General features: G+C 39.7%; 2 protein-coding genes across 2 annotated transcripts; one reads left to right on the plus strand and one right to left on the minus strand.

Annotated features, from left to right (window-relative positions):
* The first annotated feature begins 873 nt into the window (after window positions 1-873).
* ATP5F1A (ATP synthase F1 subunit alpha) lies at window positions 874-10,241 on the plus strand. Its single transcript, XM_004380888.3, has 12 exons — window positions 874-1,050; window positions 2,292-2,370; window positions 3,584-3,753; window positions 5,533-5,706; window positions 5,799-5,965; window positions 6,363-6,511; window positions 6,747-6,898; window positions 6,998-7,222; window positions 8,409-8,516; window positions 8,639-8,783; window positions 9,404-9,554; window positions 10,027-10,241. The coding sequence occupies exons 1-12, from the start codon at window positions 991-993 to the stop codon at window positions 10,106-10,108; spliced, it is 1,662 nt and encodes a 553-aa protein (XP_004380945.1). The 5' UTR covers window positions 874-990; the 3' UTR covers window positions 10,109-10,241.
* Window positions 10,242-12,762: 2,521 nt separating this feature from the next.
* LOC111821348 (NEDD4 family-interacting protein 2-like) lies at window positions 12,763-14,568 on the minus strand. The gene is given in 1 exon segment (XM_023735382.1): window positions 12,763-14,568. A coding segment is annotated over 1 exon segment (723 nt). The 5' UTR covers window positions 14,104-14,568; the 3' UTR covers window positions 12,763-13,380.
* Between the last annotated feature and the right edge of the window lie 4,600 nt (window positions 14,569-19,168).

Raw genomic sequence — 19,168 nt, forward strand, 5'->3', positions numbered from 1 at the left:
TAGAAGAGTGTAGTCAATGTCACTTAAATGTGTATGTAAAAAAAAAATTTTTGAAATGGCGTATCTTTGGCTATGTGTATCTTCACAAGAGAAAAAAAAAAAAAGTTGAGAATTTAGAGGGTTAAAATGTTGTGGGGTTGTTAACCAATGTCATAAAACAGCATGTGTGTTACTGTTACACGAGAAACTAACTGTTCTGTAAGCCTTCACCTGAAGTACAATAAAATATTTAAAAAAAAATAAAAAAATAGAAATTTCAATGTCATAAAGCTAGTTACTGGCAGAGGAAAACTTGAACCTAGTCTCGTCTGGAGTAAGACGTCTGATTCTGTACCATTCTTTTTGGTGGCATAGACAATCACTTTACTAAAACTTTCTGCTCCTGTTACAAATGTTAACCAATTTATTTTAATTCACAGACAGGTTTCTTTAGTGTGTGTGCGAAAAATTCAGATTGCCCTGAGTTTTCCACTCAGAGGGCTTCCGCAAGAGACGCTGTCCAGGTGGCCAGCCTGGAGGGGATAGCTGTTCACTGTTGCTACAGCACCACGATTTCACAGCTCTAGTATCGGATCGGACACTACTAACCCATCTCATTGCTGCGCCCCCGGAGGTGGTGACGCCAACAGCGTCTCGCACCCGGCATGGGGCCTGGGAACTGCTTCTCAGCCAGTTCCGCTACCCACGTGGTTGCGCGGGGCAACCACAAGCTCGACTCAAAAGAGGAAAATAAATGTGTAACGAACGCCCGGGCCGAAGATGGCAAAGGTCTAACCACTGATTTTTAAGTTTAAACCTAAAAATAATTTGAAAAACAAAACATAACCCCCCCCAAAACGACAATTTCTTATCCAGGGGTGACAGATGGGGGGCGGCACTTCCGGGTCAGGTGGGCCGGCTGACTTGACCTTCCTCGGCGCTCGGCCATTTTGTCCCAGTCAGTCCGGAAGCTGCTGCTGTACAGCTGCTGTCAGAGGAGAGGTTGCAGAGATGCTGTCCGTGCGCGTTGCTGCGGCCGTGGCCCGCGCCCTTCCTCGGCGAGCCGGGCTGGTGAGCGCCGGGGACTGGCGGGAGGGAGGTGGCCGGCGAGGGCTGCAGCGAGCGGGTGGTGATGCGCTGGTTCGGGCACTTTTTGCAAGGAGGGTGAGGGGCTATGGCGGCTGCCGCCATCTTGCACCGGTGGCTGTCGCCCAAGCTGGGCGCGGCAGGGGGACCTCTTTTGCTCGCTACCCGTGCAGAAGGGTGTAGAGTGGTGGTGTAGGGGAGACAGTGACCTCGATGTTGCCCGGAGATGCGGCCGCGGGAGGATTGCGCTCTCCGGCCGAGAGCTGCCCGAGAGGAGGTCTTGGCTGAAGGTCAGTACTTGGGCGCTAGATCCCAGAGTCCTGCTTCGAAACCGCCAGGCTCGTCCCGGCTGATTCTCCGGGACTCGCCCCGGTGAAGGTCAGAGGACTCTTGCCGGCTTTTGTTGAAGCGACTAAGGGGAGCCTGACATTGTATGAAGGTCAGCAGGCCCAGAGATACTCACCTCTGTCCGGAGGCCGGTGCAGAGGAAAGGAGTTAATGAAGGTGGTTTCTTGAATACTTAAGTAGGTGATTTCTCAGTGCTGAATTCTGAAACGATTGTGATGTGAAAACGTCGTAGAGGTGCAAAGAATCACTACATGTGCCCGATATCGTGACATCTGTGAAGTTGGTTTTTAGATTGTTTCAATCTGGCAGAAAGAAGTTTGTGCTTTGTGGCACTTTGACATGTTTAAAAGATTTCAACTTTGAGTTGTCCACCTGTTATTTCGAGGAATTATTAGACAGTGATTGAGAACTCCACAAGTAAAACAGACTATAATTGGAAAATGTCTGTAAAGGTCATTGCCCTTCATTATTATCTCTCCTTGAAGTTAAGAACATAAAAATTCTTACATCGAAACATAAAATGTAAAAATGGAAATAAAAGATACATTTGTATTTACATATTTTTTCATCTTAAAATTAATCTCAGTTTGAAAGTTGAAATAGGTTTGCTGGCTATTTTGCTGCTCTAACACAACTATTGGTAGCATATTGGTTTTCAGTAGCAGAAATCTTTTTAACAATTTGTATCCATAAGGTGGAAATTTTTCCAACCTTAAGGTCTACTTTACTGGTCGAGTTCTCAATCACTGTTTAATTCCTCAGTTATCAGAATATCTTACTGATAATTTGATCAAACTAAGTCTGCATTTGTTTAAGCTTGTCAGTTATGTAAAGGATTTTCTTTAAAATTCAATTTGTAAAAAATATTTTTGCACTAGGTCTCCAGAAATGCTTTTGGGTCATCCTTCATTGCTGCAAGGAACCTCCATGCCTCTAACACTTGTCTTCAGAAGACTGGTAAGTCTTTATTTCGAAGTCTACAACCTTACTCTCTACTTTGTTATTGTTTGAAGACATAGATTGCAACAGTTACATGGCTCTTGTGGGTTTTTTTCACTTGTTTAATGGCATCAGATTATTAAATACTCATCTTAAATTTTAAGAACGTTTATGTAGCTCTGTCTATACTAATCTTGTAAAATGTAAGCAGAAGAAAAACCTTTATTTCATATTTTCTAATTTAGTTACTGGTGTTTATGAGCCTTGATGGCACAGTGGTTAAGAGTTTGGCTGCTAACCAAAACGTTGGCGGTTCGAATCTACCAGCCCCTTCTTGGAAACCCTATGGAGCAGTTCTACTGTAGGGTCACTATAAGTCAGAATCGACTTGACAGCAGTGGGTTTGGTTTTTTGATTAATTGATTTTCTCATTTTTACTTAGTGTAGAGTCTCAGATTCTTAACCTGTAATGTGTCGTTTAACCTTGTCTTGGTAGGTTCTTTCGTTGTAGTGAAAAATACAGTTACTTTTTTTTTTTGCCATTAATATAGCTTCTTTGTTCTGATAATGTCCTTCTGGTAAAAACAGAAAGTATACATACCAGATGGTGGGTCTTTTCTGATCTATGAAAGATTTTTTTTCCTCTCCCCAAAAGCTTTAGAAAAAAGTAAGCAATTTTTATCCTTAGGTTTTTCAGTGGCAATAACTGCTAATCTGCATCTGGCAATCTAAATTTGCATGTTGTAGATGTGATAAGAGAAGTGCAGAGGTGAGCATAGAAAGATGCTGTAGGTTGGGGAATTTTTCTTGAGGTGTGTATTAGTGCTTTCCAAATAAAAATTTTTAAGTAAAACTTAAAAACATTGCCACATGCTAAGATGAAGACTATTAGTATCTTTTAGTAAAAAGTTCAGGTTTCAACATAGATACAGATTCCTTAGAAATTAAACCGAAAGAATAGAAAGTAGAGTTTGTTTATTTTATGGGAACTACTTAATTTTATTAGTTTCTTGCCTTGTTTACATTTTAGAATTTCTTTTTTCTCAATCATTTAGACTCATTTTCATAATGGTAGGTATCCAACTTTTTTGAATAGAATCTTGTGTGTTTTATTTTAGAATGTAAGTTGATTATTAAAATCACAAATCTGTAGTTCCATGTTGTTGGGGAAAATACGTTTTAAAAAGATCTTGAAGTTGGATTATTTTTTAATGGAATTGTCCACTCATAGGCACTGCTGAGGTGTCCTCTATACTTGAAGAGCGTATTCTTGGAGCTGATACTTCTGTTGACCTTGAAGAGACTGGGCGTGTGTTAAGTATTGGTGATGGTATTGCCCGAGTCCATGGGCTGAGGAATGTTCAAGCAGAGGAAATGGTAGAGTTTTCTTCAGGATTAAAGGTAAATTATGAAATCAGATTTTTGGGGTTTTAAGATCAGTGTCTTCTCAGTTGTTCTTTTAGTAATTCAAAGATTGTGTCATATTTTAACCTTAAATCTTGGTTTGCTTTAGCTTTTTTTGTCATTGTAGTAGATTATGAAATGATTAAATTTAGGGGTTTTGGTTAACCAGGGATGTTACTCTAGGGACTGATTTACACATTAAGTTGTAGCCCCTGGCTCCAAAACATAAAATTGAGTAAACTTTCACCCATATTGCAAGAGATTCAAGTCTGTTCTTTGTAGCTGTTAAGATCATCTTACATATAACCATTTGATAACTTTAAATTAATTTCTGGTGGAAAGTTGAAAGTCAATGACTTTTTTTTTTTAGTAAGAGTAGACTTATTTTTATTGAAAAGTGAGTGGTATAGCTATCAGAAGCTCTCTGATGATAAAAACCCACTTTCCTTTTAGGGTGAACCTAGTCTGCCAGTGGGATGAGAAATAAAAGTTGTAGGAGCCAGGGAGTCTCAGAGAAAGGCAAAAGATGATATCTGGGTGTACTATCAACTAAGCACATGGATGGGGGAAAGACAGTCTTGGTCCTCTTGCTAGTGTCCAAACAAAAAAAAAAGAACTCATAGCATCCCTATAGGACAGGGTATAACTGCCTCATGGGGTTTCCAAGGCTGCAAATCTTTACAGAACCAGACTGCCACATCTTTTTCCCACGGAGTGACTGGTGAGTTCATACCACAAATCTTTTGGTTAGCAGCCACATGCTTTAACCACGATGCCACCAGGGCTCCTTGTTAGTGTCCAGTATGGAGAATGAACCACTTGATATGAAATAACAGTTTGATGTGGAAGACTAGTTATAGAGCCAAAAGTTTTATCATTACCTGTAAGGCCTTGGCCAAAAAATTAACCTCTTTCATCTTCATTGTTTATATCTTTGAAAGGTAAGATTGAAATAGTTGAACTCCCAGTTTCCGTTTAGCTTTTAAGATCCAAGAGTCTGGGCCAGCACTGTCCAATACAACTGTCTGCAATGATGGAAATGTTCTGTGTCTGTGCTGTTTTAATATGGTAGCTATTATACGCCTGTGGCTGTTAAGTGTGTAAAATGTGGCTAATGTGACTCAGGGACTGACTTTAATTTTTAAAATTTGACTTGTTTTTTAATTAATTTAAATTTAAAAAGCCACATGTGAGTAGTGTCTTATTTATATTGTGCAGCACAGGTTAGGACTGAGTTTTTGCACCTGCAGTGATGTACTATGATATTCCTCTGTATTTACTGTACTTTGCCAGAGTTTCATAATTTGCCAAACTCTATTCCTGGGATAGCCGTTTCACTTTCTACTGATTCTGACTGGATAGTTTTGTAGACTGTTTATGGAGGCTCTCATACATAAAAGGATGTAAATCAGTTCTGTCTTAAAATTCCCGTTTGACCCCGATCACCTTATTTCATACAGATCACCCAGTTCAAAAGCTATAGCCAAAGGAGATATAGTGGAAAAAAACTTATTTATTTGCGTCTTTTAGTTATTTGAGGGTGTGATAATGGGCATGTTAGGCTTATTATAATGCTATCTTAAGATTATTCAAGGGAACGCGTTACTCTTTTAAAAATCATAACCAAAGAAGGCAGTTTGTTAGAAAAATATACAGAGTAGAGTAGGTGAAACAGAATACTTTTTTTCTTAATAGCTATTTTCATACTATGTAGTGTTAGTATACAGGAAAGAGTGGCACTCAAGCTTCATTGGTGTTCCATTGTGTCTTGTGTAGGGGATGTCTCTGAACTTGGAACCTGACAATGTTGGTGTTGTCGTGTTTGGAAATGATAAACTAATTAAGGAAGGAGATATTGTGAAGAGGACAGGAGCCATTGTGGACGTCCCAGTTGGTGAGGAACTGCTGGGTCGTGTAGTAGATGCGCTTGGTAATGCCATTGATGGAAAGGTAAGTAGAGAATTTACTCAGTGTGGCTGTAGCTTCTAACAATCATCAAAACCAAATTAGTCTGTGGATTCCTTTCTTTTTTTTCCCCACAGGGTCCAATTGGTTCCAAGAACCGTAGGCGAGTTGGGCTGAAAGCCCCTGGAATCATTCCTAGAATCTCTGTGCGTGAGCCAATGCAGACTGGCATTAAGGCTGTGGATAGTTTGGTGCCCATTGGTCGTGGTCAGCGTGAACTGATTATTGGTGACCGACAGACTGGGTAAAATCTCAATAGCATGTTAAAAGTTATAGCTAAAACTTACTCTATGGAAAGATGACTTTTTAGGCTTGGAATCGTAAATGCTTCGGCTATGGTAGGGAGAGTAGAACGTGTTAAAAGGACTAAAACGAGTTGCCATCAAGTCAGTTCTGACTCACGGTGACCACACGTGTGTCAGCAGAACTGTGCTCTATGGGGTTTTCAGTGACTGATTTTTTGGAAGTAGATTGCCGTGCCTTTGTTCTGAGGTGGACTCGAACCGACAAACTTGTTAGCAGCAGAGCACTTAACCAGTTGTACGGTTAATCCTTTTATGAAGATTAGTGGTAGTAAAATACAGGTTGGGAAATATTTTGTAGTATTTAATACGTTTTGTATTTATTTTTACATTTTAAAGTAAAACATCAATTGCTATTGACACAATCATTAACCAGAAACGCTTCAATGATGGAACTGATGAAAAGAAGAAGCTATACTGTATCTACGTTGCTATTGGTCAGAAGAGATCCACTGTTGCCCAGTTGGTGAAGAGACTTACAGATGCAGGTATTGAGAACTTTAGTCCCATTGCTGTTATCTTAAGTCCTGTTGCTGCTGATCTTCTCAGGATAGCATGTACTTAATTAAGACTGATTTTAATTATCCCTGATGAATTGAACTTTCTACAAATGTAAAAAAATAAATAATGATGTAAAACAGGTTTTAATATTTTGTCAATTTAAAGTAGAAGTGCTTTGACTCTGGTTAATTCTTCATAGTAAAGCATTTATTTTTTCCTCAGATGCAATGAAGTACACCATTGTGGTTTCAGCTACTGCTTCTGATGCTGCCCCACTTCAGTACCTGGCTCCTTATTCTGGCTGTTCTATGGGAGAATATTTTAGGGATAATGGCAAGCATGCTTTGATCATCTATGACGACTTATCCAAACAGGTCAAAAGAAACGTATTTATAGGATCTGTTTATATATTTGCACTAAATTGAAAGTTTTTGTTTAATAGGTGAACTTCACAAGCCTTTTCTCTACTGTAGGCTGTGGCTTACCGTCAGATGTCTCTGTTGCTCCGCCGACCCCCTGGCCGTGAGGCTTATCCTGGTGATGTGTTCTATCTACACTCCCGTCTGCTGGAGAGAGCAGCCAAAATGAACGATGCTTTTGGTGGTGGCTCCTTGACGGCTTTACCAGTCATAGAAACACAAGCTGGTGATGTGTCTGCTTATATTCCAACGAATGTCATTTCCATTACTGATGGACAGGTATTATTTTAGTAATTGAGTGCAGATAGCTTTGGATGATTTCAGCATTGTTTCAGACTAGTAGTTATGAACTAATTTGTTAAATACCTCTGCCTTTTGCTTTTTTTTCTTTACAGTATTTTACTGTGTTTTTGGTGAAACTTTACATAGCAGATTAGATTCCCTTTTAACAATTTCTATACTTATTGTTCAGTGACGGTGCTTACATTTTTCACAGTGTGTCAGCATTCTCATTTCCATTCTGGTTGTTCCATTTCCGTTAATCTAGTCCCGTCCCCCCTCCGCCATCTTTGCATTAGGATTTGTTGACCGTTCAGTCTCATATAGATGATTTTTTTTAAAGGAGCACAGTACTCACAGGTGATGTTTATTTCTTGACCCAAGCTGTTAATTTAGCTGAATTTAGCTGAAAGGTGACCTCTGGGAGTGGTTTCAGTTCAAAGGGTGTCTCAGGGTGATAGTCTTGGGGTTCGTCTGGTCTCAACCAGTCGAGTAAGTCTGGCCTTTTTTAAGATTTTGAGTTTTGTCCTAATTTATCTTCCATTCTATCCAGGACCATCCGTTGTATCCCTGGTCAGAGCAGTCGGTAGTGGTAGCTGGGCACCATCTAGTTCTTTTGGTCTCAGGGTAGATGAGGCTGTGGTTGGTGGAGACTATTGTTAGTCCTATAGACTAGTTTCTTCTTTGAGTCTTTGGTTTCCTTCTTTCTCTTTTGCGCTGGACAAGTAAGATCCCCTTTTACTTTTTATTATAAAAAATTTCAAATATATGTAAAAGTAAGGAGAAAATAATATAACAAAACGTGACATATCTCGCTCAATTATCAGTTCATGGTGTGACGTACTTTATTTTTGTTTTACTTATATCCACTCTGATCACTCCTATTCTCTGCCCTCACCTCCAAGATAATTTTGAAACAAATCTTAGAGATCATATCACTTCATGTGTATATATTTCAATATAAAGTTATTTTTTTCTCATCCCGTGGACATTTCCTAATGTCAGCAATAAGATGTGTACGTCGATTTGGGTTGTGGAAGATTTGGGAGGCTCTTTACTATAAGAAGATAATTAGCATTCTTTCTCAGAGGTTTTGGGCTTTTTTTTGCACAGTGACTTAAATTTGAAAATAGCTGATTTTTTTTACTTTAGGCTTACTAGTGTGTGTATTCTCCTTATATTGTAGATCTTCTTGGAAACAGAATTGTTCTACAAAGGTATCCGCCCTGCCATTAATGTTGGCTTGTCTGTGTCCCGTGTCGGGTCTGCTGCGCAAACCAGGGCCATGAAGCAGGTAATTTTGCATCAGTTTGGCAGGGAGGGAATATCATTAGATTAAAATCTTAAAATGTATAGATTTTATTTGTAGAATAGTTTGTATCATTGAGGTAAGTGCCAACAATTTCTGTATTCCAGGTGGCAGGTACCATGAAGCTGGAGTTGGCACAGTACCGTGAGGTGGCTGCCTTTGCCCAGTTCGGTTCTGACCTTGATGCTGCCACACAACAACTCTTAAGTCGTGGTGTGCGTCTGACAGAGTTGCTGAAGCAAGGACAGTATTGTGAGTTGTGCTTTATTTGGTCAAGCTCCTACTGTATGTTAAGGTCTGGGAATACCACATAGTTTCCTACAAACCTTAATACATGCTGTAATCTTTCATCAAAGGTATTGCGTTTTGAATGCAAATGATTCGTATTTTACTCGAATAGAGTCCATTCCTTATCACAATTTGAAGGTAAAGACTATGAACTTAATAACCCGGAAAAATGACTAAGAATTTTTATTGAACACCTTTCTTTCAGAATTAAGACCTAGATTCCCTCCCTACCCCAACTATATGACTAAGGAATTTGGCAGAATTAAAAGAGTGTTAATAGGTCTTTACTTTGTCATAAAATGTCAGCAAATTATTTATACCCCAAACAGTGTAAGCACTGCCAGATTATAAAGAATGCTTACGGGATATGCCCAAAGATTACACATCAAGGCTTGCAGATATAAGGAAAAACTGTTTCCTGGTGTGGAAGATGGGAAGGAGTGTTAATGCAGAGTTGTAGCTTGCTCGGAAGGTAAGAGTAGGTGATGTTAGGGACGTGTTAGTAATTGGAAGAAAAGGGAAATTTCTCTGACAGTGGTAAAGTGGCACTTATTTGAGCAAGTCACTTGACCTTTTGTTTTCAGCTCCCATGGCTATTGAGGAACAAGTGGCTGTCATCTATGCTGGTGTAAGGGGGTATCTTGATAAAATAGAGCCCAGCAAGATCACAAAGTTTGAGACCGCTTTCTTGTCTCATGTCATCAGCCAGCACCAGGCCTTGTTGGGCACCATCAGGTATGAATACAATTGACGTACTCTTCTTTTTTTTTTTTTTAATTGTGCTTTAGGTGAAAGTTTACAGCTTGATAATATCTCATACAGAAATGTATACACATATTGTTTTGTGGCACTGGTTGCAATCCCTATAATGTGACAGTACACTCCCCCTTCCACCCTGGGTTTCCTGTGTCCATGCAACCAGCTCCTGTCCTTTTCTGCCTTCTCATCCTGCCTCTGGACAGGAGCTACCCATTTGGTCTCGTGTACCTGCTTGAACTAAGAAGCACACTCTTCATGAGTATTATTTCATGTTTTATAGTACAGTCTAATCTGTGAAGCGTGGGCTTGACGTACTCTTTTTGTAAATAGTTAAAAGTTTTAAGTCTTGTTAAAATTCTTTTGAACAGTATAGTTAGGCTGTTTAATTGAGCTAGTCGTTGAATTTTTTCCAGGTTAGAACTAATAATCTGCTTTCATTTCTGTCTAGGGCTGAGGGAAAGATCTCAGAACAGTCAGACGCAAAGCTAAAAGAGATTGTAGCAAACTTCTTGGCTGGATTTGAAGCTTAAACTCCTATGGATTCATACCAAATAGCAGTTTGGTTTTGTCATTGTTTCTTCTAGTAATCAGTTTTATTTGTAAAAGGATTACTCATGTCCCTGATGTACAGAAATCACGTTAAAAATAAAGGTTCCATATGGCTTGGTGGTGGTTTTCTGTAGTTAGTGTGATTCTTCAAAAAAACTAACATTACTTTGAGGAATGGATAAATAAGCATGCTTCATAGCTTATTTTACTTTAATATTGGTATAGTCAACAAGACTAGATAATTCAAGGGTGAGATCTTTGCAAGATCCTAGAGATGAAAAAAGAATTTTTGTTGAGAATATGTATACACGGCAGGACATACATGAATTTTTATGTGTACGATTCAGTGATACTGATTACATTCTTTGAGGTGTGGAACCATTCTCACCCTCTTTTATTCCCAGTTGTTCCTCCTCTTCAGTTGTCGGTGTTCAAACACATCAGGCATTCTATCAATGTCATTTTGAAGGTGTTTCTCAGCCATCTGGGCTAGTTGGTCTCCTGGTGGGCAGGTATACTGTCTTGTGTTGGAGCACTAATGTTACACCTGAAGACCAAAGCCATCAGGATTACTGATCCCTTATGTCTGGAAAGACTGTATACAAGAGAGAGAAAAAGCATTGTCACAGGAAAATATTTTTATAAAATGTAACTAGAAAGACATAATGTTTGGGAATTGGTCAGGACAAAATCCTGAATTCTCAAAAATTTTCACATGGGTTTGAATAATTCTCACCCCTTTTGTCCTGATCGTTTATCCAGGGAGCAGTTTAGAAAAGATCAATCCCTGTGTTTAATAATCAAACTGCCTTACTCAGGTGTATGTGTAAGGAGAAACATAAGGGAAGTAGAGTCAGGCTTTCAGTCCTTTGTTGCCAACTGCAACTAGCCTGGACAGCAGAACAGAAGTCAACAGCAGTGAGACATCTCTGAGGGTGGTCCCCAGTCCAATCTGTCGAGTGGGTGGAGCAGTCACGCTCCCTGTGATGTACCCTCTCCCTACTTGCAGCTTGGGACAGGAGTCAAGAATGCAATGAGTCTATCAGAATGTAGAACCATCAGCAGCTGTTTTAGGTATCACCATGAGAGAACAAACCCATTCCTGTTGGCATCTTCAAGTGACCCATATGGTCCAACCAGCACACATGATGTTTTCATAGGTTATGGCTCCAGAGAGGAGTGTCTTAAATTTGCAATAGTCCCAGGGTCTGAGTTCGAGTTCTGTTCGTTGAGCCTCTGCCTGCCTTCAGTTTGTTACAGCTGTAACAACCCATGACAGTGTCAGGTTTCAGCTAAAGTCAGGTCCTGGCAATTAGCATCTGTAAATTCAAGATTCCAAAAAAGCCAGCAACTTCTTTTCTGCAGTAACAAAGCTGAAATGCCGCAGGGCCAGAAAGCCATGTTCCAAGTCCAAGTGACAAGCAAGGCTTTCTTAAGCCCTTTTTACCCTGTCAGTCTGAGTCCTAGTTGAACCGCTCAAAAATATGCACATTAGACTGGAAAATCATCAGTCTCTAAGGATCAGACATCTGATTTTACAAGAGCTCATTAGCAACTAAGAACTGCTTTGTAGAATCCAGAAGTGTATCTCAGTCTGGAGATAGCTTCTCTTTTCGTGTTGGCTGCCCTGCGTAGGCAAAAACCATAGTAAAAATAATTACTTACAGAGACTTGTTCCGTTTTAAATTTAAACCCAGAGTTTAAATTTTCACCCGCCACTGGCAGCAAAAAGCAAGAGAAGCTGTGTCCCACTGAATTTTTTTTTTTCTAAAGCATAATAAATTTTGTTTTTAAGAAATGGAAAAAGTCCCTGAACAATTAGATGTACCTTTTAGTAGTAGTCACTGTCTAATAATAAACAAGCAATTTTATGTTTTATATGGCTGTATTCAATGATTTTTAAGTTTAAAAGATGATATAATTCTCATCATTTTTAATGCTGGAATTCAAAAGCAAAGACGTAACTGAAAACAAACAAATGAGATATAAAATGATTTGCAAGATGCAAAACACAGTAGCTTATGAATGTAGACTCCAGTTGTAATAATGGTTACTATAGTCTATTTTTAATCTTCCTCCCCCCACACACACTCGCTCCCAATAAACATACACACCCCATACACACCCTACCCCTATACTTCACAAATGTACACATTCCCATAACTGGAAAACAGAAATTTTGCATATCTCAATTCAGGATATGATTTTTACAAGTTAATCATATATATATAAAGCAAGAAGCTATTAATAGTACAAGTTTTTATTTGCTAAACTTAAACATCTAAAGAAAAATTATTACAATGACATTGAAAGATACTTTTATTGGCTTTTTAAAAGACAGTTGCAAGTGGGAACAACTTGTTCAGAGAATTAATTTTCAAAAATGTCTTAAATATAATACTATCTCTTCCTGCAAGAATCTCTAAGATGGGCAATGTTAAAAAACTAAGCTCCTCATTTGAGAATCCCCAGAACTGGTATACCTTTCAAAAAAAAAATTTTTTTCTTATAAAGGACATTTGGTACACTCACAATTTCTTAAAGTCTGTCTTAAAACAATCTCTATTTTTAACACCCAGATTTTCTATATATATTAAGTTCATTTAATTTAAAATTAATGAATAGATATCTAGACACAATTTCTAAGAAAACAATAGACATAGTAATTTAACTCAGTTATTTACAGAACGAATTTTGCTAAATAATGTAAATATCATGGCTTAAACCTGACAGAACCTTTCTAATTATCAGCACTGCAGATTTCAATAAACTTTATATAAAACAAAGGATGTTTTCTGTGTGGAGTTACTAGGTAAATCTAAGAGCCAGAAACTAAGCATTTGACATGGTTAATAGTTTCATATTTATTATACTAAATGTCAGGTCAGAAGTCAGTGGCACTTACACGCTGGAAGACTGTTTATCACTCAGCTCTTCCAATTACATCAAACACTGATTAACCCAATGTGACTGGATTTTACTGCTATCAACTTTATTGTTATTTCAAGTGTATGCAAATCTTTTAAATGAGCACATATGCCAATGTGCAAAACAAATGAAATATAAATATTTAAGAGAATGAACAGAAATAGCTTTTAAGCATAAGGCACCCTGGCATTCAATTTTGAAGCTGTGTCTTTTCTTCACTAATTTTTCTTCTGTTATTAATAGTCTTCTATTAAAACTGTAGGCTTACAAATCATCTGGAAATTTCACATTGGTATAGGAAAGAAATGTCTGGTCAATGCAGTCTTTATAAGAAGAAGAAATAGCTTGTTCTGTGAGCAGCTACCATACTCTCAGACATGTTTCTCCCTTTTAGATAATTGACAAATCCTCTGAAGAAAAGGAGTAGGCCAAGTGCAAGAAATATCCATCAAAGCCAATACTGCCAGTTAAAATATCCAGTAAAATAATCAGAAAACCTGACATTAAGGATCGATTTGATCAATGAAAGACCAAATCCACAGATAGCACCATACCTTCCAGCTGTGGTATTGGTTATACAGAAGGATAAGCACAATATAAACCAGTTCAAAATAAATGCCACGAAAAACACCAGTATGAAGATGCCATCATTACCCACTCTAAGCTGGTCTGCATCCCTGAAGTCATCTCTTGGTGGACACTCCTGAATTCTTTGAGGTGTTTCTGCTGCTGCAGCTGCCACTGAAGCAGCTTTAGTCTTCTTAGCTTCATCATATGTAGGAAGAGAGGTAGCAACAGTGTACGGAGGTGGCACAGGATAAAACTCACTGTAAGCTTCTGTATCTGAAATTGTAGGTACTTCCACAGTAATACTACTGTAAGGTGGAGGAGAAGAGTCAGTTTCAAGTACCGGTGTTGAAGGAGCAGTCTGTACAATTTGTGGTGTTGGGTTTGAAGTCGATGGTTGCTCTATAGCTGATAATTCGGAATTATCCTCTTCATTGTGAAGCACCTGGTAGCAGCCAGTTCCTGGCTGGTGGAGATCCATCTGGCCAGGCTCAGAATTTGGCTTCTGAGCGGGTGAGGCCCCTCAGTGCTCAACACCCACCACTAATTTTTTTTTTTTTTTCTGGAAGCTTTCCAGATCAGCATGATCCTTCTAGCATTTATGAAATGACAAACATATAAGATTTGACATCAATTTTTGTCATACATCCAGATGTCCAGTGAAACCTGTGAGAACCCGACTTGATGGGCCTGCCTTGTTTTTCCAGGTCTTGCAAGTTTTCCGCTTTTGACAGGGTGCTGTCTTACCACTTTTCTATCGCTGTTTATTAGTGGAAAATATTTGAGTTTTCCTTCTCTGACAATCCAGTTTCCAACTTACACAGTTTCTGACTTTCTCAGGTTTTACTGTAACAGCCACAAAATACAAAGCCATTTTCTTAGAAGTTTCGTTTTTATTCCTCATTGCAAATTTACTCAGACTCCTAGCAGAAAATTCAGCAGAGGCAGGGCCAAGATGACAGCATAGTCAGATGCTTCCGGTGGTCCCTCTTACAGCAAAGACCCCAAAAAACAAGTGAATTGATTATATATGACAATCTAGGAGCCCTGAACACCAAAGGCAAAGTTGAGGAATCAGACTGAGTGGCACGGGGAGGGAGAGATGGTTTGGAAACAGCGAGGACTTGCCAGACCTGACCCAGTGGGAGCCAGAGCCCTTCAGCCCGGATCAGCTCAGGGTGCACAATGAGGCAGGCAAGCAACGGCGCTCAGGAGGTGTTTTCCACATCAGGAGAGATCCAGCGGCAGAGAGTCTACTTGGCCATCCAGAACCAGTGAGAAGCAGCCCTTGCATCTGGCCTAATGCATGGATCAAAAACACCCTGCTTTGGGGGAAAAAACCTCTCTCCCATTTACCTCCCTGCTCCCTGCTCTGCACTGGGTCCAGGATGGCTTCAGTGATTGCTGAGTCCCCTGGGCCAGAAGTAGGACCCAATACGTGCCCTGAGCCATTTTCCTGGCCTTGGAGAGGGAACAAATTAACAAACAGGGGAAGAAAATAATCTGATGGCTCCTCTAAGCCAGGAACTCAGGGTAGGCACAGCTCCTTTGCCTAGGCAAAGGTATAAGGGATCCACGGACTTTGAGTACCTTCCCCCTGCATAGACTTGTGTGGGCCCATTTCAACAGCATAGGCCCTCATTACTGCAATACAACAGGGTATATACCGGAACTCTAACTTGAACTGTTTCAGCTGTGAAGTGGCAGGTTCGTGACATTTGACACTGCTCTGCCCATTACGCAGGGTCTTCATTACCCACATCAGGGGCCTGAGGACTGGTGGCTCCACCCACGCCACCTAGCCACCTGCGACAGGGGTCCAAGAATAAGAGGTGCCCCCTAGTCCTTACAGCCAACAGCACTGGGTGCTCATAGTCCAGCTGCAAAACCCACCCACCTATGTGTTCTAGGAAACAGAGACATGCTTTCTTCCTGGACACTCAGGAGCAGCTGTCGGCCCCCTGCCTTGCTCAGCTTGTGTGCCCCTGCTGCAGCCAAATGCCTGTGCCTACACCAATCACCCATGCCTATCTGGACTGTTGGTGAGAGCTTGCACCACACACTTGGTGGCCAACTACCTAGATACTTGAGCTGAATCCATACAGGAGGAGTGGGTGAACTCCTGGGCTCACATACTAAGTGGCAGATCTGGCCACCTGGTGGCAGGATGTTGGAGCTTCAGGGGCAACAGTGATCGGGTTATCTCACATGAGCAGCCTATTTGGGCATATAGAAACAAAACAAAACAAGAATCTAGGACACAGTAAGCAAACATAAATATAATAACTTATTGATGGCTTGGAGACAACAGTCAATATCAAATCACACAAAGAGGCAGACCATGATGGCTTCAGCAAGCTCCCAAAATAAAGAATATAGAAATTTTCTGGAGGAAGAGAATTTCTTGGAATTACCAGAGGCAGAATACAAAAGATTAATATACAGAACTCATCAAGAGATCAGAAAGGAAATTAGGCAAACCACAGACCGAGCATGTCTTAGGCTGGGTTCTCTAGAGAAGCAAAACCAGTAAAGTGTATAAATATATATAGAGAGAGAGATTATATCAAGGAAACAGCTCACACAATTGTAGAGGCTAGAACATCCCAAGTCCGTGGATCAGGGTAGAGGCCTCTCCCAAGTCACACAGCTGCAGAAGCTGGCAAGCCCAAGATCAGCAGGTTGGCAAGCAGGGCTCCCGCTCACAGGCTGTGCAGATCGACGAATCCCGGGTTCGGCAGATAAGCTGACAGCTCAAGTCCCAAGAACAGGAGATGAGGTGACAGGAAGCAGCTGCAGGATCCAGAGAGAGCAAAAAGCCAGAATGTCTGCTTATATACAGATGCGGGCCACACCCCCAAGGAGACTCCCTTTCATCTGATTGGCTACTCACAGTATAGTCAATCATGGGAGTGATTACGTTAAAACACTGAGAATCATGGCCCAGCCAAGTTGACACACAATCTTAACCATCACACAGGAATAGAGAAACTTAAGGAGATTAGAGAAAAGCATAATGACAAATTTAACAACCTGCAAGAATCCATAGAGAGACAGCAATCAGAAATTCAGAAGCTGAACAATAAAATTTCAGAATTAGACAACTCAATAGAAACTCATAGGAGCAGAATTGAGGCAATGGAAGTCAGAATTAGTGAGTTTGAAGATAAAGCACTTGATACCAATTTATTTGAGGAAAAGTCAGATAAAAGGATTAAAAAAATGAAGAAACCCTAAGAATTATGTGGGACTCTATCAAGAGGAATAACCTACGAGTGATTGGAGTACCAGAACAGGGGGAATAACAGAAAATATAGAGAGAATTGTTGAAAATTTGTTGGCAGAAAACTTCCCTGATATCGTGAAAGATGACAAGATATCTATCCAAGATGCTCATCGAACCCCACATAAGGTAGATACAAAAAGAAAGTCACCAAGTGTCTTAGTCATCTAGTGCTGCCATAACAGAAATACCACAAGTGGATGGTTTTAACGAAGAGGAGTTTATTTCCTTACAGTAAAGTAGGCTAAAAGTCCAAATTCAAGGTGTCAGCTCCAGGGGAAGGCTTTCTCTCTCTCAGCCTTCTCATCAGTGTTCCCCCAGACTAGGAACTTCTCGGCGCAGGGACCCCGGTCCAAAGGACGCGCTCTGCTCGCGGCACTGCTTTCCTGATGGTGTGAGGTCCCCCTGTCTCACTGCTCACTTCTGTCTTTTATATCTCAAGAGATTGCCTCAGGACACAATCCAGTCTTGTAGATCCAGTCCTGCCTTACAAACACAACTGCCACCCATCCTCTGTTATTAACATCATAGAGGCAGGATTTACAACATATAGGAAAATCACACAGTACCAGGAATCGTAGCCCAGCCAAACTGATACACACGTTTTTTGGGGGACATAATTCAAACCATGACACCGAGATATATTATAATCAAACTTGCCAAAACCAAAGATAAAGAGAGAATAGACCAGCTAGGGATAAACGAAAAGTCATCTGCAAAGGAGAGTCAATAAGATTAAGCTCGGACTACTAAGCAGAAACCATGAAGGCAAGAAGGCAATGGGATAACATATATAAAGCTTTGAAGGCAAAAAACTGCCAGCCAAGAATTATATATCCAGCTAAACCGTCTCTCAAACATGATGGCGAAACTAGGGCATTTCCAGATAAACAGAAGTTTAGGGAATTTGCAAAAACCAAACCAAAATTACAAATACTAAAGGGAGTCCTCCAGTTAGAAAATCAATAACATCAGATAACAACCCAAGACTAGAACACAGGACAGAGCAACCAGATATCAACCCAGATAGGGAAGTCACAAAAATAAATCAAAGCTAAAGCACTGAAAATAGGGAAACAGAGATGTCAATTTGTAAAAGATGACAACATTAAAAAAGAGGGACTAAAAAATGTAGACATAGATTTTTCATATGGAGAGGAAGTCAAGGCAATATAAAGAAATAAAAGACTGGTATAAACTTAGAAAAATAGGGGTAAATATTAAGGTAACCACAAAGAAAACTAACAATCCTACAAGCCAAGTAAAAAACAACAAAATAGAAAGACTCAGCAAATACAAAATCACAACAATGAAAAAGATGAAAAGAAAATACATAAAGAAAAATGACTCAGCACAGAAAATTAAGTGGAAACACAGAAACTATCAACAACACACACAAAAAAACATCAAAATGACACCAATAAACTCATACCTATGAATAATTACACTGAATGTAAATTGACTAAATGCACCAAGAAAGACAGAGAGTGGCAGAATGGATTAATAAACACGATCTGTCTATATGCTGCGTACAAGAGACACACCTTTGACTTAAAGACACAAACAAACTAAAACACAAAGGATGGAAAAAAAAAGTATCAAGCCAATAATTCTCAAAAAAGAGCAGGAGCGGCAATGTTAATCTCTAACAAAATAGACTTTAAAATCCACCACAAAGGATAAGGAAGGACACAATATAATGATTAAATGGTCAGTACACCAGGAGGACATAACTATAATAAATATTTACCCACCCAACGACTGGGATCCAAAATACATAAAACAAACTCTAACAGCATTGAAAAGAGAGATAGACAGCTCCACAATAGTAGTAGGAGACTTCAACACACCACTTTTGGTGGAGGACAGAACATCCAAAAAGAAGCTCAACAGACACCGAAGATCTAAATGCAACAATCAACCAGCTTGATCTCATAGACATATACCGAACACTCCACCCAACAGCAGCCAACTATACTTTCTTTTCCAAAGCACATGGAACATTCTCCAGAATAGATCACATGTTAGGCCATAAAGCAAGCCTTAACAGAATCCAAAGCATCAAAATATTACAAAGCATCTTTTCTGACCATAAAGCCATAAAATCAATAACAGAAAAAGCAAGGAAAAAAAATTAAACCCATGGAAACTGAGCAACACCTTGCTCAAAAACTGCTGGGTTATAGAAGAAATTAAGGATGGAATAAAGAAATTCATAGAATCAAATGAGAATGAAAACACATCCTACCAGAACCTTTGGGAC

Source organism: Trichechus manatus, unplaced genomic scaffold, assembly GCF_000243295.1.
Source record: "Trichechus manatus latirostris isolate Lorelei unplaced genomic scaffold, TriManLat1.0 scaffold00078, whole genome shotgun sequence".
Taxonomy (NCBI): domain Eukaryota; kingdom Metazoa; phylum Chordata; class Mammalia; order Sirenia; family Trichechidae; genus Trichechus; species Trichechus manatus.

What these genes read in the sequence shown, in the direction of transcription:
- ATP5F1A (XM_004380888.3), top strand. Translation starts at nt 991, where the DNA reads ATGCTGTCCGTGCGCGTTGCTGCGGCCGTGGCCCGCGCCCTTCCTCGG. An exon ending in GTAATGCCATTGATGGAAAG is followed by an intron (nt 5,707 to 5,798) that starts GTAAGTAGAGAA and finishes TTTTCCCCACAG; the next exon opens with GGTCCAATTGGTTCCAAGAA. An exon ending in ATTGGTGACCGACAGACTGG is followed by an intron (nt 5,966 to 6,362) that starts GTAAAATCTCAA and finishes TACATTTTAAAG; the next exon opens with TAAAACATCAATTGCTATTG.